The sequence below is a fragment of the Phyllostomus hastatus genome, unplaced genomic scaffold (assembly GCF_019186645.2).
Source record: "Phyllostomus hastatus isolate PE091 unplaced genomic scaffold, TTU_PhHast_1.1 phas_contig_159, whole genome shotgun sequence".
Classification (NCBI taxonomy): Eukaryota; Metazoa; Chordata; class Mammalia; order Chiroptera; family Phyllostomidae; genus Phyllostomus; species Phyllostomus hastatus.
In genome coordinates this window covers 444,996-470,526 of record NW_025333640.1, presented here as the reverse complement: position 1 = coordinate 470,526, position 25,531 = coordinate 444,996, and the positions used below count along the sequence as shown (strand labels likewise).

At 49.0% G+C, this 25,531-nt stretch overlaps 1 protein-coding gene across 1 annotated transcript in view; it reads right to left on the bottom strand.

Annotated features, from left to right (window-relative positions):
* MUC16 (mucin 16, cell surface associated) overlaps positions 1 to 23,531 on the bottom strand; it is a 60,312-nt gene extending 36,781 nt beyond the window's left edge. The window contains exons 1-22 of the mRNA XM_045831007.1: positions 22,705 to 23,531; positions 21,335 to 21,459; positions 21,188 to 21,255; positions 18,825 to 18,997; positions 16,940 to 16,975; positions 16,650 to 16,715; positions 15,897 to 16,027; positions 15,746 to 15,813; positions 13,654 to 13,826; positions 11,599 to 11,634; positions 8,919 to 8,954; positions 8,639 to 8,719; positions 6,557 to 6,681; positions 6,304 to 6,371; positions 4,600 to 4,772; positions 4,256 to 4,291; positions 3,961 to 4,026; positions 1,915 to 2,039; positions 1,754 to 1,821; positions 972 to 1,144; positions 499 to 534; positions 179 to 238 (exon numbers count right to left, since the gene is read on the bottom strand). Coding sequence (XP_045686963.1) covers positions 179 to 238; positions 499 to 534; positions 972 to 1,144; positions 1,754 to 1,821; positions 1,915 to 2,039; positions 3,961 to 4,026; positions 4,256 to 4,291; positions 4,600 to 4,772; positions 6,304 to 6,371; positions 6,557 to 6,681; positions 8,639 to 8,719; positions 8,919 to 8,954; positions 11,599 to 11,634; positions 13,654 to 13,826; positions 15,746 to 15,813; positions 15,897 to 16,027; positions 16,650 to 16,715; positions 16,940 to 16,975; positions 18,825 to 18,997; positions 21,188 to 21,255; positions 21,335 to 21,459; positions 22,705 to 23,515 — 2,734 coding nt within the window. The 5' untranslated portion in view covers positions 23,516 to 23,531. The remainder of the gene's footprint in view (positions 1 to 178; positions 239 to 498; positions 535 to 971; positions 1,145 to 1,753; positions 1,822 to 1,914; positions 2,040 to 3,960; positions 4,027 to 4,255; positions 4,292 to 4,599; positions 4,773 to 6,303; positions 6,372 to 6,556; positions 6,682 to 8,638; positions 8,720 to 8,918; positions 8,955 to 11,598; positions 11,635 to 13,653; positions 13,827 to 15,745; positions 15,814 to 15,896; positions 16,028 to 16,649; positions 16,716 to 16,939; positions 16,976 to 18,824; positions 18,998 to 21,187; positions 21,256 to 21,334; positions 21,460 to 22,704) is intronic.
* Positions 23,532 to 25,531: the final 2,000 nt, after the last annotated feature.

Genomic DNA, 25,531 nt, shown 5'->3' with positions numbered 1-25,531 from the left:
CCTCATTGTCTGTCTTTGGTGCTTTTGAAAGCCAATCAAAGACTAGGCCCCTTCCCATTCCGTTTGCTTCTGCATTACCAGGGCCTTCTGTGCAGTGAGTGCTAAATGAATACTTATTGAGTGAATGAAGAAATGGGCATGGCTCTTCACTGGGAAGTTACACAGAGGAAGCCCCTACCGATGGAGACGGGAACTGGGGTCCCTGAAGTTGCTGGGAGGATGGTGGAGGTCACAGCAGCTGGAAGGAAAACACAGTGAGTCAAATATGGTGGGTGAGGGCTTCTCCTGCCAAACAGGGCCCATCATGGCACCATCAGACCTTCCCCCTGTTTGTGCTCAAGCCTGTGCCTGGCTTCTCTTTTCTGAGCAGGACAGTGAAGGTGTGGAAAATCTGAAGTTTTCTGACTTCTTCTTTCCCTAGAGAAGTGTGGCAAGGACAGCAGAGAGGAGGGATGGGCCCTCAGGCAAAGCAACAATGGGACCCAAATGACTACTCACCGCTGGGGGTGGAGGTCAGGGCCTGGTGGGTGTAACCTGCAGAGAGAGAGGGAGAGAAGGTGAGGAGTTGTAGGGATGGGGGTTGGGAGAAAATGTCAAGAACCTGAGACCCATTGAGTTCTATGAGTCTATTTAAGCAGTAGTTTTGGAGCACCCTCAAAATGAAGGTCCTATAGACAAACCCCCAAGAATGTCACTAGAGCTCAGGGAAGAATTTCTCTATCAGGACATCTGTCACCTTCATCCCTCTGCCATCTGTACCCAAGCCCCTCCTCTGAGTGTCTGGTCTCTCAACACATCCCTGGAAAATCTGTGAATGTGTGTCTCTTCCTGAGGGAAACAACTGAAGCTGTAGGCCGGTTTGGGACGAGCTGATACCCTCCCCACACCCCAGAGGACAAGAGGTCCAGAATGTGCGCCATGAGCCCGGGGCACACAGCCTGCAAGGGGCCCCCACGGCGGCACAGCCTCACCATTGACGTGAAGGCTGTCCCTGTCCAGCGTGAAGGGGCCCAGCCGGGTGACACCGTGGGTCTCATGGCTCAGCTCCCTGTACAGCTGCTCTCTCTCCAGCCCTGTGCTCGTGAGCTCAGAGTGGTAGGTGCAGACGGCGTCCACTCTGGTGGCTGACCCGTCCTTCACAGGCCTGGGGACGGGGGAGGAACACAGGCATGAGAACATGTGTGGGACTGATGATGGGGGAGACTGCAAGGATGAAATGTCTAGAAAAGCCACAAAGCTGAAATAATTTCCCTAGAAGGCAAAAAACAAAAAGGCAAAATATCTAGAATTTATGAATAATCAACATAAGAAGATGGATTAAAACTCAAGTTGGCACAAAGTTTGTTCATCTTCCACGTGCCAGCCTCCTGCCACCCTACTCTCAGATTAGGGTGAAGAATATTCAGGTGAGGGTAGCCCCCAGATCTTGCATCGCCTTTGAGCCCCTTAAATGTGGTTTAAGAAATGGGCATGCCACAAGGACTGTTCATTTTTGCTTTTTAAGTATCCCTCAGTACAGTATAATTTTGGAAATCACGAAGCTCGAACTGCTGGGAGATGTCCTACACCTTGGTTAGGACCTGTCGGAAGACAAAACAGAAGCCTGAGAAACAGGAACTGGGAGGAGGCCCAGTAGACGCAGCATCACAGGTAGCCAGAGCTGCCATGTTGGGCAGGCGAGGAACATAGGGTGGAGCACAGAAACGGAATCTGGGAAGCATGAGATGTGAGCATCCAGTCCTGAGCCTCTCACCTGAGTGAGGTCAGTCTGCAGCTGGAATACAGTGGGCCGATGCTGGTGTTCTTGAACAAAGAACCAAGCTAGGGAGAAATAAGAGGGAGGTGAGCAGGAGAAGGGGAGGTGGCAAGGCAGTGGTGAGGAGTGGTGGGCAGCAGGCAGCTTGGGGCTCTTACAATGGGCTTCAGGACCTCTTCCGTCATGTTTAACTTTGCAGATCCTGGACGCCCCATGTCTGGCACGTACGGCAGGTTTGTGATGGTAAAGTTGAGGGTAAATGGCACCAGGGTAGGGCTTGTTGCTGCAACAGGAAGGCAGATGAGAGGACCCATCCTGAACCTGCTAGGACTGTCCAGCTCAGCCTGCAGACTCTGGGCCCTCACACATAGGGGCTCTGGTTTCTCCACCAGAGGGCTCCACCCAGCTTGGTTCTTAATCCAAAGCAGGCAGAGTACACCACGTAAGTCACACCCAGTGCTCTTGGTATTTGGAATTGGTTCTTCTCCTGGGAGCTCTGATTTGGAGCTTGCTAATGTGACGCCAAAACTTTATTGGCCTGGTTATGTGACCAGACTCATACCACTGGTTCCTAGTTATAATTTTAGTTCATTCCATTCATTCACTGAACATGTATTTATTGAGCACCAGCTATGCAGGAGGCATCACATCACATATATGTGCCATCCCCATGGGGCACACGTGTTTCTAGTTAGGAAAATAGAATTTATCTCAGGTATTTCAATAGAGGGAATCTAATACAAAAATACAGAGAGAGATGAACAAAATCAAGAATCCCTCAGCCCCATAGGGCTGTCTGGGAAAGGGGACGAGAGAGTGGCGTACCAGAGATTGCTGAGGCCACGAGGGGACGCAGCCCCTGATGGAGATGCTGCATGAAGCAGAGAGAGGGAGGAAGAGAGGCACCTTGGCTCTTCTCCGGCCCTGCCCACCACTGTTCTACTGATGCCCCCCATTGGCCGAACCTCAGGGGCAGCGAGTTAGCAAGTGTGAGCAGGCCTGGATCAGACAGGCATTCTCAGTTGTGACCCAGCTGAGCCTGAGCTGAGAACTTCCAGCTCACCGATGCCTCCCAGAAAAACCAAAGCCACTCACACCTCATCTAAGGACCTAATTTCCTCGAATTCTGCCCCAGAACCCTGTGACGATGCTGCTGACAGAGTAGTGACTGCTTGGGGTGTTTTGTCGATAAGCATTCTGAAGCGGCCTTGGGTTCAGGAAGAATGGGCGCTATCATCATTTAGTGATGTTGGCCACGGACGGGGGGCGGGGGCACGGGCACTGACGCCACACGTTCGTACTGGGTGGGAACTTTCAGGGCCTGGGTAGAGTCCCTGGAAATTAGAGCCAGGGAAGGAAAGGAGTGTGTGCACACATCACAGGGAATCATACTTCATGCCTTCCCTTCCTGGGAAAATCCACACATCGCCTGTAGACCTACTATGTGCACGCCACTGCAGTAGACACTAAGGAGCACAAAGGAGTAAGACAGAGTTGCTTCATACAGCAGGTTTACTTAATGCTGAGGTCAACAGAAATAAACATAATGTTCAAATACAGAGAAAATGCAAGCGTGTGCAATATACTTATTTTTAAAAATAAGCAACAGGATTTAAAGTGAGTGATAAATAGAAGGTTTCTATGTCTTCCTTGCCTATAATGGTAGAAAGTTTTTAAAGGCATATTAAATAACACTAGGAAGGTGCTGAGCATAGCACCTGGCCCATATTCAGCAGTCAATAACGTCACATGTCATCCATCACCTTTCGGTCACCACGTCATCACTGCCACCATCACCATCTCTACCATCCCCACCATTATACCATTATCACCATCATCATCAGTGCCTTTGTCACCATCGCTAACATTGCCATAATTACCACTGCCTCATCATCACCATCAGTGTCACCATCAGCCTTACCACCATCCCCACCACCACCATCATCATTATCATCATCACCATCATCACAATATACACTTTATATCACAGAATATAAGCTCTATGAAGGCAGGGATTTTTAAAAAATTTCCTGTTCCCTGATGTATCCCCAGGACCCAGCATGGAGTAGCTGCTCAATAAAGTTTGTTGACTGACTCATTATTAGATTCACTCTGACTTTCTGTCTTTATTTGAGTGGATAATGTCAGAGACGGTAACACCCACCAGGCATTCTCTAGCAGACGTGTCATGCACCGGCACTTACCTGGGGGTCTGGAGAATGAAGATGGGGTCCCCAAGGTCCCTAGGTCGACCATGGAGGTCCCAGGAGCTGCAGAAAAGCCCTTGTCAGTGAAAGCAGAAAGGCACCCCCATGGGAGAAACGCAGCAGGAGGTATTATTATTATTATTATTATTATTATTATTACTGGACTCGCTGCACTTGGACGAGCGAGGATTCCCTCTGCAGCTGGGGAAGAGGGGAAGTAGGTAACCTGTGCCCTCCCAGGAGCTCCCTCCCTGTGGAGCAGGGGGGCACTGGGACATTGGTGTGTACTCACTGCTGGTGAAGAGTGTGGGGCTCCAAGGAGTGAAACCTGTAGCAAGAGTGAGGGAGGCTCGTGGGTAAGGGTTAAGGGAGAGGTGGGGGACCCAATATGGTTAGGGCCACCCTGGTTCAAGGAGGATGGTTCATGGAGCAGGCAGAGGTTGTTGGGGACTCTCCATCAGCACCCTCAGACCAGGAGAGGAGGCCCTCGGGGAGAAGTGAGTCCAAGATGAAGAACAAGCCATGAGGTCCATGTAGTGCACATGGCCGAGCCCCGAAGGGCCAGAAGAGAAAATATCAAGTCAGAGGGCACAGGCTGCCCAGTGAGCAGGAAGAGAACACACGGCAGCTGCTCACCATTGACCCAGAGACTGTCCCTGTCCAGCACGTAGGGTCCCAGCGCAGTGATGCCACGGGTCAGCTGTCTCAGCTCCCAGTACAGTCGCTCTCTGTCTAGCCCAGGGCCTTCGGGGTCGTGACGGTGAGTGCAGATGACGTCCACTCTGGTGGCTGTCTCTTCCTTCTCGGGGCTGGGTGAAGAGCTCCACATGGTTGGTCCAACTATCTCTGCACCATTCATCCTTCCCTCCCTCTTTCTGCCAGCCCCTGAGGCAGGAGCCGGGGGCACTCTGGCTAGCAAGGAATCTGCTGCCTCAGGAAGATGACCTCCACAAACAAATAACTGGGAAGCCACCGGACTCCGGGCCCCTGCGGGCCCAGGAGAGAGGCTCCTGAGAGCACTCGGTGTGTGACGGACAGAGAGGGCGAACTCTCCGGGGAGAAGCCAAATGAAGCAGGATGGCCAAGTCCTGACACAGGTCCTGGCGGACACAAGGTGCTTCGAGCCAGGCTGTGGTGGGTGGCAGTGGCCCCAGGACAGATGACCATTGCAAGGCCAGTGAGTACCACTTTCCTTCAGGGAGCTGGGGTTTTCAAATGGTGGGATCAGAAAGCTGGAGTCACCCTCTCTAGATCGTAAGGACCAGCAGGGCTGGGACAGTTTGAAAGCAACTCAAGGTACTAGAGGGCTGGAGATAGATCTGAAAGCGTGCCTTGTCCAGCCTAAGGCCTTCCTGCATCAGCCCGAGTCTCCAGAGAGAAAGGGGCTGCCCTGCCCCAGGGCCACAGGCGGAGTGCCTCCCACAGTAACCACCGCCACCTTCTGAAGACTAAGTGTGCTCTGTATCATCGCGTGCTTGAATCCTCAAAGCTTTCCTGTGGGCTGTGTGGCTCGATTCCCACAGTTTCTATTATACCCATTAGAGTATATGTTATATATTATGCAACACAACTGTATATAATATAGGTATAATAAACATTTGCATTTAATTACATGGTAATATATATTTACTTATAGTTTATTTATTATTATATGTCATACATATATAATTATATAGTTTATCTGTTATACCTATATCTAATGTATATACATTATATATACTAAGTAATATAAATTATAATTTTGATCATGTATATCAGGTATTACACCAGTGTTAACCTATTTCCAGCCCAGGCCCGAGTGTCCAGATGCCCTTTCTAACCCCTCCCAGGGGACAGTGTCCCCCTGAAGTCCCAGCTGTCCCTGGGCAGAGCAGGCTCCCTTCCGCTGAGCCTGACCCACTTAGCAAAGGGCTTTCTCTCGGGAACACTAGCTTTCCTCCCCCTCTTAGGTTCCCTGGGCGATTTCCTTCAGGGAGGTTGTCAGATTGGTGTTTTCCACACCCTGCAAGGTCAGGATGTGGGCAGAGGAGACAGTGCTACTTCAGGGCTACGTGTTTGGATCTGCAGCCCAAAACGCTGGGATTTCTCTGTGAGACAGGCACAAGCTACTTCACCCCTCTGAGCCTCTGTTTCACCTTCCGCTCCTGCTGCACACAGCTGTTGCAATGACTGAGGAGATTAAATACAAAGTAACAGCACAGTGCCCTGGGTCTTAGTAATTTCTAGATGCTGTTGTTGTATTTTCAATGCTTAGTATCTGTGGGCAGTTGTTCAAAGTCATGGAACCCAAAGGTTGGGGTCCATCCCCCAGGTGGGCTGTGTTCCTGGGAAGGGTCTCACCTGAGGGAGGCTAGTCTGCAGCCTGCATAGAGTAACCTCAGACTGCTATTCTTGAACACAGACTTGAGCTACGAGAGAGGAGAGGGGAGGTGAGAAGGAACCATTGAGGGAGGCCAGGAGGAGCTGGGGCTTTTGTGGGGTGAATAGGGAAGAGATGGTGAGGGTAGGGACATAAGTGGGTGGGTGGGGATGACACTAGAGGACAGGAGGGGGAGAAGTGGGTGGGGCTGGCATCGGTGGGCAGGCCTCTCACCAGACGCTGCAGGACCCTCTCTGTGGCGTTGAATTTCCTGGAGCCCCGGTGCTGCATGCCCTCCTCATAGTGTAGGTTGATGATGGTGAAGTTGAGGGTGAACGGCACCAGCAAAGAGGCTGCTGCTGCAGCAGGAGGGAGGAAAAAGGAGGCCACACCTGAGTCCGACCTGGGCCAGACTCTCAGACAACTTCTGGGGGTAGAGATACAGCCTCCGGGTCTGAGGAGGCAGGGGTTTAAAGCAGGCAGGTAAGCTACATTAGGACCTAAGACCGAAGCCTGTCTAATGAGAAAAGCAAGACACCGTTAAATGCAGTAGCATGCACATCCATTAGAATGGCTGTTTTGTCTTAAAAAAGGAAAATAATACGTGTTGCTGAGAATGTGGAGAAATTGGGGCACTCATGCATTGCTGGTGGAAACGCTGGTGGAGCTTCTGTGGGAATCAGCTCCTCAGACCATTAAACACAGGATTGCCACAGATCCCGCGATTTCACTCCAGGTTGACACCCAAAAGCGCTGAACACAGGGATGCAGATACTTGAACACAAGTGTTCGTAGCTGTCGAACACAATGGCCAGAAGGCGAGGACAGCTCAAGTGTCCATCAGCTAGTGACAAGTAAACACGTGTGGTCTGTCCGTGCGATGGACTGGCTGGCGTTCAGCTGTGGAAAGGAGTGAACGTCAGACACATGGCGCACTGTGCGTGGGTCTTGGAAATGTTCTGCTAAGTGAAATAAGCCAGACACAAAGGACACTTCTGTACAAGTCTCCTTACTTATGGTAACTGGAACAGGCCAATTCATGGAGACAGAAAATAGAACAGAGGTTACCAGGGCTGGGGGAGGGGCATGGGAGTCAGCGTTTAATGAGGACAGGGTTTCAGCCTGAGATGTTGAGAAGTCCTGGACGTGGGTGATGGTGATGGTCGCGCAGCACTGTGAATGTACCCTCCAAAATGGTTACAATGGCAAATTCCATGTTGGTTTCAAATCCTCTCTTAGCCCCTCCCAGCATGAGCCCAGGGCACGTCCCTCAACCTGTGTGTGCCTCCACTCCTTTCACTGTAAAATGAGGAGAACACACCTGGTAAGAAAATTGTGGAAGTTAAATAAGGGCATTTCATTAAGTGAAAAAAGTCAGTCACCAAAGGTCACATGTTGCATGATTCCACAGATACAACTTTCTCAAAACGACAAAATCATAAATACGGTTTGTGATTAGTGGTTTCCGGGGGCTGGGCTGGGCGGGGGTGACCTACACAGAGGAGCACCAAGGAGATTTGTGTGGTGAAGAAACAGTTCCGTGTCCTGACTGTGGGGGTGGGTACAAACATCCACACATGTGATGAAACGGCGTAGAACTACACGCATAGGCACACACATTAGTACATGTAATAGTGAAATCTGAAATCTGAGCTCTGTGGGTTTTGATTAACACTGGCCATTCATTTCCTGGCTTCGACACTGGACTGTAGTCATGGAAGGTGTTAATCATGCAGGAGAAACTGGGTGAAGAGCATGGGAATCTCTGCACTATTTTTCTGCAACTTCCTGTGAATCTACATTTATATCAAAATGAAAAGTCAGGAATAAAAAGTAGTGAATGTCGAACAACATGGTTCTTTTTTCATAGTTGCTATTGATTGTAACTGCATGTTTAATTTCAGTCTCTCTCAACTCACTGCAAACTGGGCGAGCGGGGGTCTGCACCCGACTCAACATCATGTCCCTTCCACCCAGCACAGAGCACGTGCCCCGTGATGTTTGCTGAACTAAACATTCTGGAGCTCCCAGTGCTAGGTGCTGTTACACACACTTCCATTTAACCTTCACAACGACCTTACAACGTATTATTCCCACTTGTCAGGTGAGGAAACTGAGGCACCGAGAGGGTAAGTAAATTGTCCAAGATCAACAGCTGGAGAGATGAGGAGGGCACAGTCTCTGCTCTTAAGGAGTTTGGAACAGAGCAGAGGGTGCCCCTAGCAGCTCCAGTTCCCTAAACAGCAGCTTTGCTCTGCAATTCCCAGTTCCCAGCTTTGGGGCTTCCTAGGGGCAGCTGGGAGGGGAGTCACCTACCTGTGGAGCTGGAGAAGGGGGCGGGCACCAGCGAGGTCCTTGGGAAGAGCATGGAGGTCACAGTGGCTGAAGAGAAATGGTCTGGAGTAAGAATAGGGATGTGAGCGTGGCACGAATGACTCTGTGCATCGTCCCTGTCCAGCCCAGGCCGCTGGTGTTCAGGAAGTGACTGAGACAGCCAGGTCGTCTGGCTGCCTCTCCCGCCAAGGCCCTGGGGTAGGGGATCAGCTGCTGTCCCTGGGGCCTGGAGTGCCTGGCCATCAGCGCCCTAAGTACTCACCACTGGGGGTGGAGGCTGAGGTCCTATGGGTATAACCTGAAATGAGAACAGGAGACAGCACTGGATACAAGCAGGGAGGGATGTCCAAGACACAGACTGAGGGCCACAAGCCCTTATCCCACATGGAGGCTTCAAGTCTACACAGTTCAAGAATAAAGATTCAGGGACAAGTACATCTTGTTTCTAAAGGGCTGCGAAACCAAAGACCTAGTCTCTGCCTTCACAGGCTTGCAGTTTATTTGGGAAAATACCTACACCACCCTTTTGTGAACATGGGCTTGCTAACTACTCCTCAGGGTTTAGGGGGATTTTGAGATTGGCAAGGAGCTAGATAAAGAGACACACTCTTGAATTTCTGTTAGCATCAGCCAGAAGGATATTGTCATTTCTCCGTCTGCAGAAAGGTTTTTGTGCCTTGGGCAAGTGTACAAATCATTTCTCTGGAATGCACAGATGCCAAGGAAAGAGAAGGATTTGCACACTCGGGGGTCTATGGGGGTTCTTGAGTCATCAAAGGAGGTTGCTCAGGCAGAAGACCACACATAGGAGGGGTCGCGTGGCAAATGGGAGAGTCCATGTGCCCTCTGGGGAACAAAGGAACAAACACTGCATAATTCTAGTCACTGTTACATGAGGTCCCTAGAGAAGTCAATTCATGGACACAGAATGTAGAATGGTAGTAGCCAGGGCCTGAGGGGAAAGGAAAATGGAGATTAAGTTTTAAAATGGTTTTGAGTTTCAGTTTTGCAAGATTAAAAGGTTCTGGAGGTTAGTTACATGACAATGTGAATATACTTAACACTATTGATCTATATACACTGAAACAGCGTAGTTCTATGCCATTTCATCACATTGACCTATTAAAATGGCAAATTTATATTATGTATGTAATTACTACAATTTAAAAATTTTAAACCAGTTGCATATATATATGCGCGCACACACACACACACACACACGCACACACAGAGTTTACTCCTTTTAAAAACTCTTCTCTAATAGATTTATTGAAGGCAGGTCCCCATCGTGGAGCTATGTGTGAGTGAGTGGGGATAGGTAGATAAAGTTAAGATAGAAATCCCATATTTCTGACAAAATGGAACTAGGAAACGGAGCTTGTGTGGTCCAGAGAGGAGGGAGCTTATTGCCTGCTAAAACAAACAAAAATAATAATAAATTCCCAAGAGGATAACAGCACCCAGAGTACACACAAGCATAATTTATAATATCTAGAATACCATCCGAAATTTGACTCAAAAGAACCAGTAAAAAATCTACCCAATCAATGAGGGGAAGACAAGTAACAGATGCAAGCGCCAAGGTGATCCAGGTGTTGGAATTAGCAGGTGCAGACTTTAATGCAGCTGTTAGAACTATGCTACATGAGGTAAAGGTAAACACACTTGAAATAAGTGTACAGATAGACATTCTCAGCAGAGGAAGGGAAACTATTAAAAAAGAACCATATGGAAGTTGTAGAACTGAAACACACAGTATCTGAGATTAAAAAAAACCAATTGATTGGCAGGATAGACATGATAGAAGAAAGGGTGATTTTTAAAGATATATTAACAGAAATTATCAAATCTGAAGAACAAAGAGAAAAAGTGATTTAAAAAATGAACAGAGCCACCCTGACTGGTGTGGATCAGTTAGTTGGGTGTCATCCCACAAAGCAAAAGCTCGCCGGTTCAATTCCCAGTCAGGGCACATACCTGGGTTGCAGTTAGTCCCTGGACGGGGTACATCCAAGAGGCGACCAATTGCTGTTTCTCTCTCACATTAATGTTTCTCTCCCTCTCTTTCTCCCTCCCTTCCCCTCTGTCTAAAATAAATCCTTTTTTAAAAAAATGAACAGAGCCGTAGGAACTTGTGGGACACTATCCTTTCATTGGATAAGCAGAACAAGAGAAAGAGATTGGTGTGGGAAAAAAGGTGAAGAAATAGTGGCTGAAACTTCCACACATTTCTGGAAAACTTACATTTTCAGATTCAGAAGCTTAGAAAATTCCAAACAGTATAAACTCAAAAAGAAAAAAGAAAGAAAGAAACTAAAACCAAACAACAACAAAAACACCACATCCAGACACTGTATCTAAGGTGGTCGGGGAAGGTCTTTCAGAGAAGGTGATGGTGGACCTGAGATTCGAAAGGCAATAAGGTGCCAGAAAGAGCTGATCTTCAGCAAGGGCTAGTAGCATCAGGGCCAGACGACGGTCAGGACACTAGAAGAACAGACAGGTATCTGATGTGGCCAACGTTTACACAGTGATGGAGAGAATGAGAGGGTAGGCTGAGGCTGCATGGTTCGCAGGGACCAGGCTACGCAGAGGTAAGGTTCTGTAGACCTCAAAGAGCAGGGTCCGCCCTGTAGAGCTGAGAATGGGTGATAGAGACATGAAAGGTTCTGGAGAGAATGTGGAAGTTACTGGAGCTGAGGGAAAAAAAACATGGGAGAAAAAATTGAGTCCTATCCTGAAGGAATGAGGGGCGGAAGCTGTTCATTGGCATTTGGGCTTCTGTCTTGACTCAGAGCAAGACCTTGGGTGGGTGAGAGGCTGCTGTGAGTATGGGGCTGGACACTTCGGAGGGGACACAAGTAGCTCCTCTCCTGAAGAATGCATTCTGGGGAGTAGGGATCTGCTGTGCTCTAATCAACGTTTCAGTTTTGAATACTCACTGCTTGTGGCAGGGGTCCAGCTGCCATGGTTATAACCTGCAGGAAGGGAGAAAGAGTGAAGAAGTCCTGCTGGATGGGTAAGATTTAAGGAAGACATAGATGGTAGACGTAGAAATAAAATACATTAACAAACTTTCTGAGGTTTGTAAATGAACAATAACATCTACATTTCACTTGGTGGCCTTGTCCTTTGAAAATAATGATGAACATCATCACCATTATTATCGCCAAAATAAAAACACAATAACAGCTGCCCATATTTATTGGGAATGTACTGTGCACCAGAAATAATGCTGCACACATTACCAGGGCAATGGGGCAAATTTATGAACTACTGTGTGTTCCAAGCCCTATCTGTCTTCTTTCAATCCATTAAGATGATTTCATCTGTGTTCTCTCAGCTTCTCTTTCTTCATAATATTTTATGATAGTATAATTTTATTTTTCTAGCTTAGTTTCTGTTTTTTTGGTGATGGATAACAGACAAAATTGCAGCAGCTAAAGAGAGTGGTGTGTGAAGGTAAAGTGTAGCGAGATGGAGGAAGGGGAAAGCACATGTGCTGGGAGATACTGGGGAAGCTTGGGAGATGGGGCGGGGTAGTGAAAAAGAGGAGACTTTTTCTCTAGAAGGAGGGCAGGTGGATGGTGTAAAACCTGGAGCATGAAAGAAATGGGGAAAATGGAATTTTTTTGTGAGTATTCCTCGAGGTCATGGATTGCATCTCCTTTGATGCTCTGTGAGAGAGGTGAGTAAAGACTGGACCCAGAGGAGCCCTGGGATTTTCTTGGGTCATTGTTGAATAGTCTCATTTAATTTTCAAGACGATCCTCTCTGGTTTGTATGTTTATTCTATAAACAGGACATTGGCACCTAGAGAGGTCACACGACTTGCTCAGCATCACACAAAACAGACATCTGTCACTCACCAAGTCCCATACTATTAACCATTGCTTTAAGTCAGTCCCAGTCCTGGAGTTAACTCTTCTATGGACACAGAGCAGGGTGCGCTGTTGTCAGTACAAATATGTTTCAAGCCACGTATAAAAGGAATTACTAAGCTGATATACAGGGTAAATAACTAATCAAGCACTAGGTGTAGAATGTTAGACCAGGGTCATTAACGCCCCTTCCTGTTCTGAGATTTGACTTCTCTGTGTGAATGGTCTGCAGTGTGGCCTTGTGGTTAGGAACTTGGAGTTTAGATTCAATATTGGGTTCGAATCTATGACTGGATTATTTTGGGCAAATGACCTCCTGTCTGAATGCATGATGTCTCTCTAAAAATGTGTATTGTAACTCACAGGGTTTAGAGTTGGATTAATAGGTGATAATACAAATGAAGATCTTGTCACCATTCCTGGCACATTAAGAACCTTTGGTGAGAACTGACCACTATTATAGTTATTCTCAGTGTTAGCATTGCTGTTAGGGGCATTGAGGCCAACCTTCATGGTGTGCTCGCTAAGTGTGGTATTATTCCATGGACAGTTTCATGAGTGTCATTTTGGCCAGCCCATGGAAACGCAGAAAATGGCTGTAAGTTGTCACGATGGAGAGAGTGAGGTCGAGTGAGGGCTGGACTGGGCACTGCTGCCCCCTGGGGAAGGCGTAGCTGCAAGGCCTGCATCACCCACTTCTGTCTCTCAGCGTGATCCTGTTGGGCTCTGACAGGAGGAGAAAATATATCTTTCCAGGTGATAAAAAAAGGAAAGAAAATCGACTTCCTGTGGTGTGTGAAGCACTAAAAAATGAGGCCCCAAGGAAATGCTTGTACCAGAACTGTGAATCTCCATATAGTAATTTCTCAACCTCAACATTGTTGACATTTTGGTCTAGATGTTTCCTGATGGGGGGCTGCCTGGCACGTGGTGGGATCTTTAGCAGCGCCCTTAGCGTCTACCCACCAGATGTCATTAGCATTCCTCCAGTCATCACGTAAAAATATCTCTGGGCATTGCCCAATGTGCCCTGCCAGCGGAATCACCTCCAGTTGAGAACTACTGGTGTAGAGATAGGGGACCACAGGAGACTCCAGCTGCAGTACAGATGCTCACCATTGACATAGAGACTGTCGCTGTCCAGGGTGTAGGTGCCCAGCAGGGTGACACCATGGGTCAGCCAACTCAGCTCCCGGTACAACTCTTCTGTGTCCAGCCCAGGGCCTATGGGGTCGGGATGGTAGGTGCAGATGATGTCCACTCCAGTTGTTTCCCCATCCTTCTCAGTCCTGGGGTGGTGGTGGGGTTAGGGAAATAGGGACATTCAAAGATATGGGAGAGTCATATACTTTACTCAACTCTTTCCTTCAGATTGACCTATCCCCCCAAGTTATATGATATTCCTCGTTATTGGGTCTTGACTGGTTTCTTGGGCATGGTCTTTTTTGGGTGCTATTCATCTAAGCACCTTCCCACCCGTAAAGTGGCTGATCTGCGAGGCTTCATCTGCAGGCAACTTCTACTCTCTTGCCTCTCTTTCTTCTGGGGTCATTGTTTTATCTACCAGTTTTATTACCATGAGGTCTTATCTCATTTTGTCTGGCCAAGACCTCTCCCCTGAGCTCCAACAGCTTTAGGATGTCCTTCAGACCTCTTGGATTCCAAATACATCGAATTAAGCTTATCATCATCTCTCCTAAAAGCACACAACCTGCTCATCCTCCCATGTTTCCATATCCACGACAGAGACAGAGATGTAAGAGGCTTCCTGAACCTTCTGCCATCTTTTCTGCCCCCATCCAAGCAATATCCAGGTCTAGCCCAACATGGCACTGGTCTCACCTCCTGTCCCATCATCACTTCAAATTTTTCCAACTCTACCAGTGTTCAACTTAGAATAAATGATGTCATGTCAGGGTTCTTCTTACAACTCCATGTTTCCCCACGGTTCTGAATAAGTATAACTGATACTATGGGACACCTACTAGTTGCTCCATTTTTACATTTGCTGTCTTTTTTTAACCTTTACAGCAACTCTGTGAGATCAATGCTGATACGATTCCCACTTCATAAGTGAGGAAACAAATTCATAGACATGTTAAAGAACTTCCAGAACCTCACAGGGCTTGAAACAGAATGTGACTTCATGCATCTGGACATGGAGACCATTAGTGCTCAGCCTTTTGCTGTGCAGAATACTATGAAAACTCCTTCATGTGCCTTTAACCCCAGCTCCAACCTGAAGGCTTGATGTTATCCACCTCTCAAAACTCATCACGTAATTTACCTGTCACTCACTCAGTCACACTCCTGTGCACCCATCTGTCTGCTTGGCCACTACCCCAGTCAATCTACTCCCTCCCTCCTCTTTTCTCCCTTCCTTTCTCCCTTCCTTTCTCCCTTCCTTCCTTCCTTCCTTCCTTCCTTCCTTCCTTCCTTCCTTCCTTCCTTCCTCTCTTTTTTCTTTTATTCAATTGCTATTTTCCTTCACTGTACTCTTCAATTTCACCGAATTTCTCTCATGCAGCAGGATATTTCTCACATCGGCCCCATTACTTAAGCTACACTACCCCTTGAAATACCTTTGCCAATATTTCTTCCATTTGACTGTCAAAATGAACCTCAGGCACCACCCTCCTCAGACAGCCTCCACTCTACTCCCCAGGCTGAGCTAAAACTCCCTTCCTTGGGCTCCTATGGCTCCCGTGTGATGCTTTATCATTGCACTAACCCCATTTATATGATTTGTGTGTGTGTTGTTTAAGTTTATGTATTTAGTTTTTAATGTTTTTATTGTTGACACTATTACAGGGGTCCCCCATTTTCCCCCATATGGTGGATGTGGGCACCTTGAGGAAAGAGCCCGTGACTGGTTCTCTCAGTGCCCAAAGCATCTGTCACAGGGTGTTACCTGAAGGTGTCTCCTTTCATGTTTGCTTAAGGAGTCAGTGCTGCACCTTCTGATCACTGAGCACGAATGCCCTGTGGATCTGCTTATGCAAATAATTGAAGACCTTTGACAGGCACCTCTTTCAGGAAGCCCCCCTCTGATGCGCTCAGTCAGAAGCAATGCCTTCCAAATCTGAATCCCTGCAAGGCCCTCATCATTTATGATTCTTGCTTTGTAGTTGTCATGTTCAGGTTCTCACCTTCCAGTGAGCTTGCCCGTGACAATGCCCTTCATATGTGTTAGGAAGGACAGTCTTACCTGAGCTGGGCCAGTCTGCAACCAGAATACAGAGGGCCAATGCTGGTGTTCTTGAACAAAGGACCAAGCTGGAGAGGAGGAGAGGGAGGTAAGCTGAAGATGCTGGGTGGGACAAGGAGGAAGACCAGGGTAGGCATTGATGGGCTCTTACCAGGCGATTCAAAACCCTCTCTGTGGAGTTGAACTTTGCAGAGCCTGGGTGCCTCATGTCTGGGGTGTAGACCATATTGGTGATGGTGAAATTGAGGGTGAAAGGCACTGGGGCTGGGCCCACATCTGCAGCTGGAGGGAAGGAGAGAGGAAACCCATCACAATCTTAGGCCTGAGTTGTGTATGGGTGAAGTGTTTTCTCTCAGTCTACAGTGTCCAGTAGTTGAGGCCTGAGATATCCTATTGGGGTGCCCTCCCTCCTCAGCCAGCCGAGGGGGAGGCGGACCTTCATGCTAGATGTGTGACATCAGCTCCAAAGGGAACCTCAGCCCTAACATCCAAGAGTGTTCAAAGGCTGACAAGTTGTGGGCATTGGTGGGAAGAGGAGGTGCCGAGATTTTTTGTGCTCAGCCTTGGGCCACAAAGACTTGAGCAGTCTAAAAATCTAAATCATAGTGATTGCCACGAAGGAAATGGTGTTCTGAGCAAGAGCACACTGAGCTGAGATTAGAGGACAAGGAGGAACCAGACACACTGAGTTCCAAGAACAAGTAAGTGCAAAAGCCCTGAGGATGGAAGGATGTTTGGGCCCTGCAGGAAAAGAATGAGGCTGCTGTGGCCAGAGGTTAGGGAGCGAGGGAGAGAATGGGACAGTTGCTCTGGGTGGGCATCACAGTCCAGATTGTGCAGAAATTCATCAGCCACAGAATGATGAGAGGTGAAGTCCAATGGAACTCAGAGGTTTGATTCCTACCTGTAGAGCTGGGGGTGGGGCTCTCAGATGCTGGGGGTCCTGGAGAGAATGTGGAGGTCACCAGGGCTGAAAGAAAATACAGTATGAATAAAAATTGTTGAGCCCTATCATGAAGCAATGAGAGGGTACAGCTGTTCAGGGAACTTGCATCTTTCATCTGAAGCTTCTGGTGGGCTGCAGCTACTCAGGGGTTGACAACCTGGAGGATGGGGCACAGTTTCCTTTTGGGGACTAGGTTTGGGGAGGAAGGGTCCCAGAGACATAAGGACATCCAGGCCCTCGTTACTCACTGCTAGTGGTGGGGATCCAGTACCGATGGTTGTAACCTGCAGAGAGGCACAGAGGAAGAGTGAGAGGGAGGGAGGAGGTAAAGAAGGGTGTGAGGGGTAGAAATAGAAACACAAGCACACAACCCCGTCCCCCCGAGTACTTTCTCTGAGGCACATCAGTCAATAATGACAGTGCTCTTTATGAGTTAACTGACTCACTACTCTGCTAATGATAATTTCATTCTCGTTACCATTAACCACAGAGGCAATAATGATCTTGTGGGGGTTACTAAGTGCCTGGAAGAACAGCAACCTTATCAAATGAATAACAGGGACAACAATTTTATATGAGTGTTTCCAGCCTTATTTGTGTTCTCTTTATCTATTAACTATAGTTTTGTCTTTGAGTTTTTCCCACTACCCAACTCTCCAAAGACAGCCTGATCTGTGATGATGTAGTTCTCAGACTTCTGTAAGGTTGAATCAAGATAATAAAAGAGAAGGACAGAGATGGGGAAAGAGAGAGTGGGGGAGAGAGAGAGCAAGAAAGAGAGAGGAGGCTTGTGGAAAGAAGAGAGACTGGATATCATTCAGAGACTAGAAAGTTGAAAAATAAGAAGAAAAAGAGGATTTTGATAAGTATGGTTCTGGATCATGAACTGGATCCTCTTTGATGCTTGGAAGTAATGCAAGCAAAACTTTGACTTATTTTATATTTGATGATCTGATTGGGTTTTTTAAAATGGAACTTACCTCTGAGACTGGGCCAAGTAGAGCCATGTGACTTATTTGGGTTATTCAGGTTTTATCTTATTGGGCTCTCACAATAATCTTAGCTGGCTTTTCTTTAAAAAAAAAAATCCCATCTGGAAAGGACATCGGAGCTTATAGAGGTCTCACAGCCCAGGGCTGTGCAGTGAGATAAAGGCAGGGCCAGGGCTCAACTGAATCAAGATCTGTAATTCACCGAAGCCCACACGGGTGATGACTGCTTCTAAGTAAACTCCAAGGACTCATGAAATCCAATACAAGTTTTAATCCAGGTGATAAGAAAATGTCTACGGTGATATAATGGGGACAAAATTAGTCAAGCTTTAGATTAAATTTTTATATTAGAGGCCCATTGGTCTGCCTCTCTGTTCTGAGGTTTGAGGCTTGTTCTTGCCAGGTTGGTCTGCAGTGTAGCCTAGAAGTTAGGGGGCCTGGGTTTCAGAGCCAGTTTAAGGTTTGATTCCTGACACTACTGCTTACATTAATTATCTGATCTTGAGAAAGTGGATTCCCCTCCCTGAGCCTTGTTTTCTCCTCTGTAAGATACACATGATACCTTTAAGAGTTAGAATCGGGCAGGGTTAGTAATACACAGTGCATGTAGCATTCTGGATCATAGGAACCCCTCAGTAAACACTAGCTTTTAGTGTTGATGTTATTGTAGGTGTTTTTGTAGGTGTTGCTGCTAAGAGTGTGTCTGCAAAGGAATTTATTGCTAGATGCACTACTAACACTTTGCCATTTGTGTGTCAGGCGGGGTGCAGTTCCAGCTGGCCCTTGGAGAATGAGGGAGGGCATGAGCTGTCCGAAGGAGGTGAAAGGAGCAGACTGGTCACTGCACTGGGAACCCACGGGCTCTTGAGTTGACTGCTGTGGGCTTGCTCTACCCTCTTCCTTCCTTGCTCTCTGCCTGCTCCATTTGGGCTTCTATGAATGGTAACTGGGGTGAAGAAGACTAAAGGCAACTTTTATTTCCAGACCTTAAAAGGTGCCTTTTAGCTGTTACAAAGGGAGATACCTGAGCCCCCATGGGAATTCTGGGAGTGCAGAGAAACCTGGGTACATAGGGAGATGCACTTCAAGGAGACCCCATCTGGGAGCAGGAGGAGATCCCGCCTGCAGCAGCGAGCCTCACCACTGACGAAGAGACTATTCCTGTCCAGGGTATAGGGGCCCAGCCGAGTGATGCCATGGGTCTGCTGGCTCAGCTCCCAGTACAGCCGCTCTCTGTCCAGCCCGGAGCTGGTGGGACCCAGGTGGTGGGTGCAGACCGCATCCACTGTGGTGCTTGTTCCCTCTTTTTCAGACCTGGGGAAGAAGGGACATGGGAATCGAGACATGTGGGCAGTGAGTACACTGGACCATGCTCTCCTTCAGTGGTGCCCCTGCGTGTTCACATCAGCACTCTTCCCTGGGCTTCATATGCTTTCTGAAGCACATCTTTTTCTCTCTGATGGGAGGATCCAGACCCCCCACGTCCTTAAATGCAGAGTTTTACAGGTTACTACAGGTAGGAGTAGATAATGTTCTTCTAGTCCTCATTATCTTTTTATTAATTGGTTGAAGCTCATTGTTCCAACTACCAGCCCCCAGGCACTCCCTGTTCATTTGAGAAGGTAAATGCAGATGGTGTCACTTTAGTAGTAGCTTAGTCCTGGTTGGGTCATGGGGTTGGAGGTGTGGGGCCCCCAGGAGAAAAACCCTGAGGATCCTGGCACCAGGCAGCATGTGGAAGCGAAAGCAAGAGGACTGGAGACCTTGGGGTAGGCATGTGATTGCCCCTGGGGCCAGTTGTGACACTGAGCAATAACCATCACTGAACCTGAGAGGTGGGACTTTCATCTCAAGGTTGCAGATCTCAAGGTGGCAGATCTCAAGGCTGAGGTCAGCCCTTTGGGAATACGTTTTGAGCAGGCAGACAAGTTCGGAGGAAAACGAGGAAAATGAGTTAAGAAGCAACTAGGTCAACTGGTTCAAAAATTACTTTGTCCCGAATTTAAGCTGACCCTCAAGTGCTCCACTCAAAGTGGAGGCTTTACAGGTAGGAGAAGGAACCTCTTCTGCCTTTGCCTGTGTTCAGGCAACCTTGTCAGAGCTCAGGTCCATTTGAAAGTTTTAAGATTGCAGTGTACCCTGCTGGTCCTCAACTTTTGATTTGTTTCTCCCTTTGCTTCAGTAAGACTTTCTTTGGGAAATCTCGCCCTCTTTCAGGGGAATAAACTGCAGCATGCACAGTTTGTCTCCAGTAGCGTAGATGTGAGCTGGGACTGGGACAGTGTCAAGGACTCTGGGAACCCAGTTGGTAACCAGGCTACACCAGCTGGAACTATGAGACCCCATTAGTGGACCCCTCATAATGGGGCAGGCATTGTGATGAAGGATGAACAGCTCCAAGAGTAAGGCATTGTTATTATCACCATTTTATAGATACTGTGAATGGAGATCAGACAGGTTATGTGACTTGTCCGAAGTCACACAACTAGCAAATGGAAGAGCAGGGCACTTTGAACTCAGGCACTTTGGATCCACAATGTTGCACTGCCTCTCAGCAAAGGCCCAAGTAGCTGTGATGGACCAGGGTATGGAGGGCCAAGAGAAAAGAGAAGTAGGATATCTTAGGTGTTGGGAACTTCCCTGCTGGTTTCAGAAGCTGTAATGCCCCATGGCTAAGGCTGAGTAAAGGACCTTGGGACCATAAGCCACTTAGGAGAAAAAGCTTATCTTCCTTGTAGGGGTACCACCTCTGCCCCCTTTCTCTTCACCCTGCTTTTCCCCCAGCGGATGACTGGTTAGCCAATGACGGGTAAGATTTCTCAAAAGAGGGACGACCTAACACAGGCATGGTCTTGAAGGCACCCTCAGGGAGGGACTTGAGGGCTATAGAAAAAGGGGGCGATGGACTCTTGTCCCTCGACTTTGACATAGCCTGAGTCCTCATTCTGTCTGCAAGAAATCTCCTGGTCTCTTGGCTGCCTTACTTCCCCTGCCCAACTTAAGCCTGAAACAATGCCTTAAGCCTAAAACAATGCCAGAGGTGGGTGCAGCTCTGTGTTGGAAAGGGTGGGTTCCCTAGGGCAATCAGGTCTAAGAAAGAATGCATAAAATCCTATGAAACATACTATGCTAATACCCTCAATTTAAATGATAAGGGTCTAAGCAGGAAGTGAGTTTGTTCCCCAAAGTTTTATGGCCCTTTAACTATCTGACCCTGACTCAGAATAAGCTCTGAGTTCTTTGAATTTATCTATTATTTAATCATTTTTGCCTGACAATGATTGATGAGCTTTACATATACACCCTGTATTCCTATGCAAATTGAACCCAGTAAAAGCTTGTCAAGGCAAGGGCTGAGGTGCTCTCCCCTTGAGAGAGAAGCTGAGCTGTCCCTTTTCCTCCACAGGATTCAGTAGTCTGTGTGAATTTGTCTCGTTTCATCCATAATGCCACAGACCCCAGGAGCCAGGATCTGCCCCACTTAGGTGCTTTAGAGGGTCTCACCTGAGCGAGGCCAGTCTGCAGCCAGCATAGAGGGGACCAATGCTGCTATTCTTGAACAAGGGCCCCAGCTGGGAAGGAATGAGAGGGAGATGAGCAGGAGGGACCAAGACGGCAGGGTGTGGTGGGGTGCTAGTGGGGTGCTCTCACCAGTTGCTGCAGGTATCTCTCGGTGGCATTGAATATCTCAGAGCCCAAGTTTCCCATGTCCTCCCTGTAGCGCAGGTTGGTGATGGTGAAGTTGACAATAAAAGGCATCAGCAAAGGAATGGTGGCTGCAGTGAAGGGGGAGAGTAAAGTGAGGCCAGTCTGAGTCAGGCCTGGGACACAGGTGGGAGGGAGGCTCTGAGGACGTGCCTTCCTTCACTCCAGTGCCGAGTGGGGCCTGGCCTGGGCTGTCCTCCTTGAGACACCTCATGATCAGTCACTGTCCAAGACCCCCTCACACAGGGTGACCAACCATCCCAGTGTCCCCTGGACCATGTGGGTTTCTGGATGCAGACTCTCAGTTTAGAAGTGCGACTGTCCTGGGGAAACTCAGAGGCATTGGTCAGCCTATGCTTACTTCTCCTCGTCTCTTACCATTTCAGCACAAGTCAGCACCTGCATCTCTGTGTCCGAGGGAGATTATCAAGCCCGGCAGTGACGGGTGGGAACTGGAGGGTTAAATGCCCAGCTGTCTCACCCTCACACGGGATGCCTCTAAGTTGTGTGTGGTATGCATCCCCCTTCCAGCCTTCAGGACAGGTGTCTGTTGTTGAACCTGCCCCGTTTGCGGTGCTTTGTCATGGCAGCTCCGGCAAACCAATACAGCGGGTGACCCAACCATTCCTCTTTAATGTAACAGGCCCCGCTAATGTCATCAATAGGCTCTGCGACTTTAAGTGAAGCAACACATAACAAAACCAATTTCACAATAGGCTAATTGATATGGAGAAGAGTTAAGTTCATATAATATATCACCACTGTTATAACAAAAATTGGTGTTATTTGAGCTGTATACACCCCAAAGAATTGAAACAGGGACTCAGATGGATACTTGTATATCCGTGTCCATAGCAGCATTAGTCACTATAGTCAAGAGTGGAAAAAGCCTGGTTTCCCATCAGCAGATGAATGAACAGATAAAATGTGGTCTCCACACAATGGAATATTATTTATCCATCAACAGGAATGAAGTTCTGGTACATGCTAGAGCACAGAGGAATCATGAAAACATCATGCTGACTAAGATAAGCAAGATACAAAAGGACAGAGATATTGTACAATTTCTCTCATGTGAGATATCTGTAACAGGGAAATTCATGGAGACAGTGAGCAGACTGGAGGCTACCAGGGACTGGGGGTGGGGTAGGGAAAGGAGAGCCATTGCCTGATGGATACACAGGTCCTGTCTGGGTGATAAAATGTTACAGGAATAGACAGTGGTGATAGTCACACATAATTAATGCCACCGAATTGTATATGCAAAAGGTTAAACTATATATGATAGGTAGACAGAAGAAGAAAGTTATTCTTACTTGTTCCTGAAGTCACACTTGCATAGGCTGACACAGACATCTCAGGTGTGGTCACAGGGACAAAGGAACTTTCGGACAGTGTACTCAAAGTGGCTGTCGTCTTGGCCATGGTGGGGCCTGAACCTGTAACAGCTAATTTAGGGGACTCAAGACTTGTAGTTTTCAGGGTGGTGGTTGGACTTGATCCTTCGTGACTGGTTTTAGGTGTAATCAAGGTCACAGGGCTGAGTGTCACAGTCTGGGAAAACTCTGGGAGTCCAACTGGGGTGGCAGGGGGAGAGGTTTGTGTGGTCCAGGAAGTTACAGTATAAGGCTCACCGGTGGTTGCAGGGCTGCTGGCAGGCTCCAGAACACCCGGGAAAGTACGCAGAGCTGGAATGCCTGTGCCGGCCTCCGATGCAGGGCTCATGGCTGGGAAACTGGTGGCCTCTGATGAACCATGGAAAAGAGTTGAGGCTGAAACAGCTGTACTGTGGTCTGTCTCATGATGGGTGGAAAGGGAGGCTGTACCCACAGGAACAAGGAGTGAGGCCGTTGCAGCCGGATCGACCCTGCTGGCCTCATTCACAAGTGTGGTGAAGAGCGAGGACACTGCTTTTGGGGGACCGAGGGAAACGGTCTCTGTTGGAACGAACCCACTAACCTCCCATCCACAGCGGGTGGATGGTGAGGCTGAGATATCTGGTAAATGAGGAAAAATAGTGGAAGCAGGAAAACTTGTGTTTCTTCCTGCAGAGGGGTGGGTGAGCAAGCAGGCTGTATTGCCTGGTTCACAAGGAGAAGGAGTTGGAGTAGCCATGCTGGAATCCATCTCAGCAATACTGCCCTGTGAGGCCACCTTCCTTGGTACACTAGATGACTCTATGACCATGGCAAAGTCAGAAATGAGTTCTGTCCCAGAGGCACTGGAAATTGACGGTGTACGTTCTGACTCACCTAGAAAAAGACTGGAGGTTGTATGATGAAATGATGGGCTGGTATCGGCGAAATGGGTGACCACGGAAACAAATGCATGTGGCTCATGAAGAGACACTGTCAGAGTTGGGACAGCTGACGTTGATTCAATGTCAAACGGGGTGGCCTGTGAGGCTGTGGTATCCAGATGAAGCTGGGAAGTGGTCCAAGTTGCAGCTGTGGTGCCAGTCTCCACGCTAGAACCAGTGCCCTGGGAAGTCACGACCCCTGGAGACACAGTTTCCACAGTCCTCCCTGAAAGAGTTGAAACGGCTTGTGCACCAGCACTAGTGGCCGTCCAGGGTGCAGGGCCTGGTTCACTGGTGGACACACTGGGCGTGCCTTTGGGAGAAAACGGGCTGGTGTCTGAAGATTGGGTGACCAAAGAGACGCTTGCAACTGGATCCTCAGGAGAGGCAGTCAGAGTTGGAACAGCCGAACTGGCTTCTGCGGTGTCTGGCTCGTGTGGGACATGGGTCAGAGTTGGAGCGGTGGCACTGGCCTCTGCCCCAGAACTGGGGGACAAGGGAGCCCCCTACTCCTGACACAGCCGGGAGCCCGTCCTAGTTGGCACGGCTGAAACAGTCTGTGCTGCGGGATGGGTCACGCCTGAGGCTCTGGTGGCCTGTTCGTGGGGAGAGAGAGTCCGGGGTGGAGTGACCGCACTGGCATCCGTGCCAGAACTAGGAACCTGTGAGGCCACCAGACCGGGTGCCCCAGAGGATACAGGTGTATCTGGACCAGCTGGACTGGCGTCTGTTCCGAGACTGGGGGGCCGCCCGTTGGGGCGGTGCTGTCCCAGTGACTATGGGAAGCACTGGTAGCTGCCCTGTGGACAGTGGAGCTGGACTCTGCGGGGACGGCTGACGGAGGAGGTGTCTGGATCTGATTCATCAGTGGAAATAGTCCGAGTCCAAAACGTTGTACCGGCCTGTGTCCCAGCACGAGTGACTGGGGAGGTGGCCATGGAGAGTACATCGCGCGGGACTGTCACTGTTGGAAGGGCTGAAGTGGCGTCTGCCCCAGGACTGGTGGCTGTGGGAGGTGTGGTGTGTGATTCACTGTGGGCAACTGTGGGAGGTATTTGGGACACAAGAAGGCCGGGCTCTGAAGGACGGGTGACCATAGACCCTGCTGTGTCTGGCTCACGAGGGGACACAGTCAGAGTTGGGACAGCTGACCTTGCTTCCGTGTCAAACGGGGTGGCCCGTGAGGCCGTGGTCTCCAGATGAAGCTGGGAAGTGGTCCAAGTTGCAGCAGTGGTGCCCGTGTCCACGCCAGAACGAGTGGCCTGTGACGTCACCACCCCTGGTGCCACAGTTTCGACAGTCCTACCGGGAAGAGCTGAACTGGCTTCTGCCCCAGGACCAGGGGGCCCTGGAGGGTGCACCGTCTGATTCACTGTGGGAGACACTGGAAGTGCTCTTGGGAAGAACTGTGCTGGACTCCGCAGGATGGGGGGACCAAGGAGACTGTTGTATCTGCTTCGTGCAGGGACTCGGTCCGAGTTGAGAAAGCCGTTTCCGCTTCTGTTCCAGAGCTAGTGGCCAGGGAGGTGGCCGTGCTGGGTACATCAAGCGGGACAGTCGTCGTTGGAGGGGCTGAACTGGCTTCTGCCCCAGGACCGGTGGCTGTTGAAGATGTGACGTCTGATTCAGTGTGGGGAAAAATTCGGCGTCTTTCTGGAAACCGAGGCGCGGGTCTCTGGTGAATGGGCCCGTGGGGCTGTTGTGTCTGGCCCGCGAGGAGAGGCAGTCCCAGCTGGAACCATGGAACTGGCTTCTGCTGCGGGATGGGTGCCCCATGAGGCTGCTGTCTCTGGTCCGGGTGGGGAATCAGTCAGAGTTGGAGAAGTTGTCCCGGCCTCTGCCCC